The following is an 8,407-nucleotide window of genomic DNA, read 5'->3' on the forward strand; positions in this document are numbered from 1 at the left end:
AATCAACCAATGAAAAATTAGTTTAACTAAGCAAAAATCAATAAAAAAGTTGCCTGCTACTTTAATTATTTAATTTTGTTGTTATAATTTATAAAATGAATGATTATATTTACATTATTATTTATTTATGCTTATTTTAAAAATATATGAATTATTCGAAAGAATTAAAAATTTATTTTGTAATAATTAAATTGACAATGGAATAGGTTTGAACTAAAAACCAATGTTGTAACCAATTCAATCCTTAAAACATTGCATTTTCTTTCTAGATTTGGTATCTGTTGGGGATCGACCCGTATAAAGAACGAGTTAGTAAAAGTGAAGAGAAACAAACACAAATATTTTATGTGGAAAACCCTCAAAGAGGGAAAAACCACGGGTAAAATAGGCTTCGGCTTTTCACTAAATGAGTAAACAAATGAGAGTATAATATGAAGAAAATAAATCTAAAAGTACTAAACGTACAATACCCAAAACCCCGAATACAAAGCTCAAAATCCCAAAAAGCAAATCGGTAAACAAAGCTCTAAATCTCATAGGGCACTCACAAAAAATATATAAAATACTCTCCATAATTATCACAAAACTCTCATCAAAACTCATATGCGACTACATCTTATCGCCCTCAAGAAAAAAAACTCTTACTGATTGACATATATAAACATGGACACAAGAGTCCTTTAAATAGGCTAAAACTAGAGGTCAAATCATACTAGAATATCCTTGAAATAATCAGAATCTAATTGGGAGAATAAGTCATGCTTGAAGTTTAAAATGCGGGTGCTAAATTGGAGAACACTCGTGACGTCGCAACGTCCCACTCATCTCGACACAACATCGTCCATCACGTTGTCCCGACGCTCCTTATCCTGACGTCGGGTTTGTTTTGGCCCTTCTTTTGCTCGTCGATTCTAGTCTAAAATACCTGCAATATGTCCGATAAATACGAGACACACCCCATAAAATTCCAAGCATGTTTGAATTGGTTAATAAGAAGACAAATATAAGGGAATGACTATTTAGACAACATATTTTTATTTTTTATTTGGCAAGGAAAAGTATAGGGAGTCCAAGAATTCTTGGATTTCCCTTTCTTTCTTTTTTTTTTCTCTAATACCTAATTTGTGAAAGTGAGAGGGAAGCGAGCATTATTAATTTTACCTTTCAAATATTTTATTTTTAACTTTTATTTTTAAAATTTATAATCTTACTAGAAAATTAAATCTAATTTTGATAGTAAAATTAAAATACTAAAAAAACACAACTCAAAACAAAACAAAAAAAAAATCGTAGTGAGATTTAATGTATTATTCAGTAGAAATTTAAAGAAAAAAGTGCCAAAGAAATTCCAATCTTTACTTTTATTTATTATATCTACACTGAAAAATCCTCATAATCAAATAAAAAGATTTACACCTGTATTAAATACAAAATTCTTTACGCATTATAATTTTATGTAGAATATTGAGTTTTATAATTTTTAATTTTATTATATGTTGATAAAAATAAATTTTAAAATAAATCATTTACCTCCCTTTTATAAATTAATTAAACGTACTTTGTTTTATTAATTTTAACTATACAAATAAAATAAATATATCCTCTATTTTCTTTTTCAGGTTAAGCAAAATCTTGTTGGATTTTATTTTGTGCAATAATCATGGCAGTCACAGTTTCGTCAGCTGTCAAAATTCTTACCATTGAAACTGTACTTGTTTTGGTACAATTATTTTGAAAAACATTGCACCACAAGTGTAGCATCACATCAACCTGACAATGTTTATTATTCCTCGGATCTTTCTACTGCATTATTTACCTTTTCATTCCCAACTGCCTTTCAACAATTTCATTTTGGTTTCCTCTTAACACCATCTTTTTATTCACATTGCTTTCAATTTGCAGGGTGTCAACTGGTTTCCTATACAAAAAAAAAAAAACTGATGTAGTTTGATTCAAAAATGGAAAAGCAAAGTGCATTATACTACAGCATTTGATTCTGGGTATTCCTGTGACTTGCAAATGTTCATAAAAACTACATTTTTAAAACTCTTCATCTTACAAAACTGATGGAGAATCTGCTTACTCCAATGGTTTGGCACACCAGCTGCTTTTCTTTGCCTGATATTCTTCAATGATACGAGTGTTGCTTCATGCCGACTGGACAGGATATATAGAGTTGCACCTTGACTGAGATTTTGGAAATGCAATATCTGTCTTCGGCTCTTGACAAGCTTGACAGTCCATGCCATAAGCCCATCCAAAACCTACTCCTGTAAGGCAGATGATGAATCATCTAACAATGCCAAGGTTGGCTCCCATCTTATGTCTCTTCCAACTCATTCACAATTAAGTCTTCCCTGACAGTAGAGCAACCAGCCAAGTTGTATGTTTGCAGGACCCGTCCAACCCAACACTGAGCTCCATTTCTGAGAGGACAATGGACTGCCTAAACTGATCATCAGTTCCAAGGGATGCCATAGTCATTTTGTTTTAGTGGTTCCTATGTCATTTTGTTTTAGTGGTTCCTATGATACTGTCTCATGCTCTTCAGCAATCCTTTCTTTAACACGCTGCAAAAGTTCCTCATAGACTTTGGAGGACTCGGAACTGAAGTTTTCCATTGCCTCAAATATGCGTTGCAAGCCCCCCCGACAGTACAGCAACCAGCCAAATTGTATGTTTGCAGGACCCGTCCAACCCAACACTGAGCTCCATTTCTGAGAGGACAATAGACTGCCTAAACTGATCATCAGTTCCAAGGGATGCCATAGTCATTTTGTTTTAGTGGGTCCTATGATACTGTCTCATGCTCTTCAGCAGTCCTTTCTTTAACACGCTGCAAAAGTTCCTCATAGACTTTGGAGGACTCGGAACTGAAGTTTTCCATTGCCTCAAATATGCGTTGCAAGCCCCCCTGCAAACTACTGTTGCTAGTCTCACTCTGATACACAACATTTCCAGCTACCGAGAGACTGCTACCATCTCCAGAGACCAAAACAATTTTCTTATCTAATGCTTGGATATCTTTCTGCAACTTCTGATCCTCTCTATCCAAATTCCTAGCCTTCCTCTCTAAATCCTTATTGGCCATCATCCTCCGATGCATTTCTGACTTATCTTGTTCCCAAAGCTGGAGCACACCAGTCACTAAAACCCGCATAGAGTTGATCACCTCCCTTTCTGATATCCTATCCATTGCTTGTGACCACTGGTTACATATTACAAATATGGGTGGTGCGCCTATTCTACTAGGTGAGAAGGGAGCTACTCCATCATCAGTTACTTCGGGTTCATAGTAAAGACATTTTAGTAGCCAATTATTCAAACCTCTTACATAACCCTTCTGGGCATCTATCCAACTTGAGAATCTTATAGTCCAACTAATAAGTTCATGCTCGAACTGCAATGTGGCCTTAAGATGATCATCACTGAGTTTTTTGCCAGATCCAATGAGACCTAAAGTTTTGGCTTCTCTAACTACCTGACACTGATTACGATGACATTCAAGCATTGATTTCCACATTCTGTCTAACCTGGAAAAAAATCCAAGGAAATGAGATAAGACTACGCAAAAAGAAAAAAAAGAATAAAAATGTAAATGATAAGTCCATATTTGTTTGGAGCGAAAAGGTTTGTTAATTCAATACAATCAAGGATATGAAAACCATGAAAAAGATATGAAGTTAGCACTGCAAAGAAAAAAACATGCAAGAGCCCCAACTGGAAAGTAATTTGACACCCAGATTTTACACTTGTGAATATGATCTCATAAAAAATATCTTTGCTTGGTTTGTTACATACAGTGAGCTAAAGTCTCAAAAATCTATTTGTGTGGATATATACTGTTGGAAGGCAAATATGAAATACTTAGATGAAAAGTCGCTGTCAAAATCACACTCCAGTATACTAAATAAATGCATACATCAGAAACATAGGTTTTAATATTATTAATAATATTTAGTAGCATCTTCTAATTCAGGCACAGGAAGAAAAAGGTACCAAAAGAAAGAGAAAATCCTTTCAGTGAAACCCTGCCCCGATTAGTAAAGGCAATCTGTATACTTAAAGGGTATCTATTTTGCATCTTTGGTTCAATAAAGCATCGTATAGCACATGCTTTTCTCAACTTCTAATAAGATTTCAATAGATATAGAATCTCAAGCACTAAACCTGAAACTCAAATAATTTTCCAGTCATAGTAACTAGACATTTTAGGCCAAACCCAGGAACTATTTGATTCCAATGGTTCAAGAATCCACACGAAGAGAAAGAAAAGAATGCATGATCTAACAGCATCTATCTTAACAAAAACTGTAGAAGAGTCTTCTGACCAGGGGCAGGTTAGCTAACACCTTTCTTTTTCATTATTTGATCCCTCATACCCTTTAAAGACCTCTCATGCCAGCATGCAGCATTGACATTTACCTCTATTGCTAGCAAGAACAAGAGACCCATAAAACTGGTAAAACTGTTAAGGCAATGTCATCATGCAACCAATAAAGGCAGCTTTAAGTAATCTCATCAAAGATGCTAATTAAAGAAATCAAATACTAAGAACACTCAAATGGAAATAATCTGACCCTTCAATCAGTTCATTGAGCAGTGGCCATAGTTCCTCATCCCTGATCTTATTAATTGTCACAGATATCTTGTCAACAACTTGAATTGCTATTCTTATCTTCGTGGACAGGCCCCTGATTGTATTCCGGGTTGACTCAATTTTATTAGCTTCAGCACCCCTTTGATCTAGTTGCCTTAACTTCTGAGATTTCCTGTCGTAAGCTACCCGCATCTTCTCCTCAGCCTGAAGCATCAGAAACTTCTAGTTAGAATGATCAGAATGGTTACCGAACCACTAAAAGAAATGCCCAACATCTCCTCATTCCAGAGTATAACTAAAACATTGTAGTTCCAGTAGAAACCAAGTTATGATGATGACAAGGTATTTCTAAAATGGTACAGAAACAACATAAATTGAATAAAAGCCACTATTTTGCTATCCATGAAAAAGCATAAAATCAACAACATCAAGTCCTTTAAAGGTAAATATCTCAGAGCAGCAACTTTCAGAGAAACAATTCCTTAAATGAGATATAAATAAAATTAGTGTAAAACATAATAGATAATGAAACATATTCTAACATAATACACTAAATTGAAAACGAACCAAATGTGAAACCACTACTTATAGTCATGAATCAATTAGACCATACAGCAACTCGAGATAATCATGAATCTAAAACTATAAAGAGAAGGCTTGGACAGAAGCACAATATACCTTTACTTCATTGTAGAGCTTCTTTTCCCAAAGATGCAACTTCTGCAAAGTAGCGGAAAGGTTTTTCGTTTTCCTGGCCATTTCCTCATTGATGTCTAGAAAAGCTGGATCAGTGTTGTCAGCAGACGAAGAAGACTCGCCAGTCTGAGAAGTAGATGGATGAGATGGTACTACAGATAACGAAGGAGTAACTACATGCAAAATCTTGGAAACTGTTCCACAAACATACCAAATCCCACAGTTAGTATGACTCGCAGAAAACCAAACAGTTGAAAAAAAAAAAAGGTCCAAACTAATGAAGTATCAGTAGTTGTGAAATCACAGATATTGAATATCCACAAAATTCTTACTCGCCAAGTGAAAGGACGAATGAATAACACAATAACCCCATGAAAAGAATGAAAATCCATACCATGTTTGCGGTGATGAGGAAGTGTTCCAACCTCAAGCAGCTTGGCAATTTCAGTCCCTGACTCGGCAGCTCTCACAAACTGAACCTGTATCTCTCTAATCACCTCAAAAACATCCTTTGGAGCGCCCCTTGACCCGGTACCACGCTCCTCAGCCCTCTCATCATCCACCACTTTCTTATCCACCACATGAACCTCATATTCCACCCTATCATTTTCAACCCCAACACTCGGCCGTGTCTGATAAAGCGAAGCCTCTGCCTCACTAGCAGCAACTTTCCCATCCTCATCTTTAACTGGGGGCTTGGAATAACCACCGCTATCAACAAATTTCTGGTCTCCATGCACTTCTTTAACTACTTCATGTTGATAATCCTCATCTTCCAACTCAGGGATCCCTTCCTCTTCTCTAACTTCTCTTGAATTCCTAGCCGGTGTAAACGGAGGATAATAGCTTTCATAGCTCTCGAAAGGGTTCAAGAAATCCCAAGCTGAAGCTCTCGGAGGCGAAGGTGGAGGCGGTGGTGGTTTCGAGGATGACCCCGCCGCCGGTTGCAGTGAAGACTCATAACCAGGCGCCGAATAAGAAGAATAATTACTAAAACCACCGTAATTGGGGTAACCTTGATAAGGGTATGAACTAGAACTAGGATTATTGTTACTCATATAAGAGTGAGGATAATAAGAAGAAGATGAAGATTCACCCATATAAACAGTCTCCGGATTCATAGGCCTTTGTTCATAAACAATCGACGGTGTTGGTTGCTTCCTCATAAAATTCATATGCATAAAGCCGCCGGGAAAAGACCCAGATTCAAGAGGTCCATAATTAGGATAGTTTGGGTGCATATACTCTATATGACCACCACCATCGTCGTGCAAAGGCGAAGAATGGTCTGAATGGTGCAAAGAGCCGCCGGAGTCATCTTCATCCGAATCGGAATGGAAGTGAAGATGAGAACCAGAATTGGAATGGGAATGGTGATGACCCTTCTTGGGAGAACTTGGGCCAACGGCAATTGGATCAACGGCTTTGCTTTTAAGTTTATTGGGCGACGGAGGAGAAGGAGGTAGCGCCCCTGAAGAAGTTCCAAAATCATGCCCCACGAAATTATTCAAAGACTGACCAAATGACTTCAAAGACGCAGTGTAAGCAACATGAGCTTCGGCTAGAGCAAAACGCTGTCGAATCGCTTCGTCTAAAAAGGCACATCTTTCCCGGCAAAGAGCAACTGCCGGAAGATCATCTAACTTTGAACTAGAACATCCCATAATAACCCCTCCTAATAATTGAAGAAAAAAGGAAGTGGTTTTTAGATGAAGAAAACAGAAAACATGTTAAGAGTGAATGTTGGTGGGGAAAATTTTAGGGTAGGAGAAAGGAAGGAAGAGAATGAAGGAATCTTTGCCAGCACGGAGTGTGTCGTCGTGTTGTAGCAGAAAGTAGAAAGAAGAGAGAGAAACAACTCTTCTCCAACACCAACGCTAACAGTGCTTTTGCTTTGTGCGTTCGGTGGTAGTATTAGAAATTAAATTTCAATAAAAAAATAGTAACTTTTTAGAACACTGTAAGTAAATTTCATTTGGTTCTAAAAAGAAAAGGGGGCGTTTTTCTATTTTTGAGAGCTGAGAGAAAGGGAAAGAAAAACTGAGAAATGTTGTTTGGTTTGACAGAAACTTTGACGCCTCCTATCGCTTTGAAATCATGACGTTATTCTTTTTAACACCTTTACTCTTCCATAAATACCCTTTTTTATTTTTTAAAAATAATAAATGTACAACCATCATTATTTAATAGGTTAAAATCCTCGGTTGTTTAAAATTTTAAAATTATTTTTATTTTCAAGAATTTAATTTTTAATTTAAATTTATAATATAGTATAGTAAAAATATAAAATGTTAATGGGTCGATTAATGAGGTTCGCCGCTCATCCCTTCATGAACTCCTCCACCTAAAAATGTTTCTTATTTTTCATGATCTTAGATAATATTATATATATCCAATATAGTCAAGAAAACGTACTAAACAGTTTGATTTTCTTTTAAAAACACATTCAAAGAATTGACAAATTTTTTTTAAACTAAGAATTGACAAATAAATGGTTAATATTTGAGAAAAATCCATATTCTATCTTGATTTTGTCTTCAGAAAATGTGATCAACATTTGGTTAAAACGGTAGCTAGATAATAATAAAAAAACATAGGATTTGGCGACTCTAGCATTTCTATATAAGGCGCTATGTAGGGCAACTTGAGAATCGATTAACAAAATAAATAATTGGTCTGCTTCCACAAACATTAGCATGGTTACGGGTGTCGTGGTTAACATCCATCCATTCTCAATCGTAAGAGTTCCCTCCTAATAGAAGGTAAAAATATAATATCTTAAAATGTATTCAATTATCTATATTTATAATTCTCTATTTCATTGAACCTTTTAATAAATTTAGGGTCACTTGGATCATACATATTATACAGACAAGAAATCAATCAACGAGTCAGTGAAAAGTTGTGTTGATGATGTATTTACATTCAATATAATCCATTATTCTTGTTAAATAATGTAATTAATTATTCTTGTTAAGGAATGTACTTGTATTTGTATATCTTTGATGTGTTATATGGATGCCATACCTAGACAACGCGGTGTTTGCGATTATACCCAAGACAACTTTCAAGCAATATGCATTCTTCAAGACATCGATGCCTATCATTTGT

General features: G+C 35.6%; 1 protein-coding gene across 3 annotated transcripts; it reads right to left on the reverse strand.

The window, feature by feature from the left end:
- Positions 1–411: 411 nt before the first annotated feature.
- Positions 412–7,350, reverse strand: LOC105762978 (protein ALTERED PHOSPHATE STARVATION RESPONSE 1). 3 transcript variants are annotated; one of them, XR_008191821.1, is made up of 6 exons: positions 5,691–7,350; positions 5,279–5,490; positions 4,581–4,804; positions 2,084–3,533; positions 1,817–1,918; positions 412–925 (listed from the first exon to the last, which is right to left on the reverse strand). XR_008191821.1 is itself a non-coding variant. In XM_012580978.2 (4 exons), the coding sequence occupies exons 1-4, from the start codon at positions 6,958–6,960 to the stop codon at positions 2,792–2,794; spliced, it is 2,448 nt and encodes an 815-aa protein (XP_012436432.1). In that variant the 5' UTR covers positions 6,961–7,350; the 3' UTR covers positions 1,929–2,791. The 3 variants fall into 3 exon arrangements, 1 of the variants encoding a protein (XP_012436432.1); XR_008191820.1 differs by having other exon boundaries at positions 1,699–1,918; XM_012580978.2 differs by lacking the exons at positions 412–925; positions 1,817–1,918 and having other exon boundaries at positions 1,929–3,533.
- Between the last annotated feature and the right edge of the window lie 1,057 nt (positions 7,351–8,407).

This window comes from Gossypium raimondii, chromosome 12 (genome assembly GCF_025698545.1).
Source record: "Gossypium raimondii isolate GPD5lz chromosome 12, ASM2569854v1, whole genome shotgun sequence".
Taxonomy (NCBI): Eukaryota; Viridiplantae; Streptophyta; class Magnoliopsida; order Malvales; family Malvaceae; genus Gossypium; species Gossypium raimondii.

Excerpts from the sequence above, each read along its gene's own strand:
- LOC105762978 (XM_012580978.2), bottom strand. The coding sequence starts at position 6,960 with ATGGGATGTTCTAGTTCAAAGTTAGATGATCTTCCGGCAGTTGCTCTT. Across the intron at positions 4,805-5,278 it reads AGCTCTACAATGAAGTAAAG|GCTGAGGAGAAGATGCGGGT; the intron begins GTATATTGTGCT and ends CTGATGCTTCAG. Across the intron at positions 3,534-4,580 it reads CTCAATGAACTGATTGAAGG|GTTAGACAGAATGTGGAAAT; the intron begins GTCAGATTATTT and ends ATTTTTTTCCAG.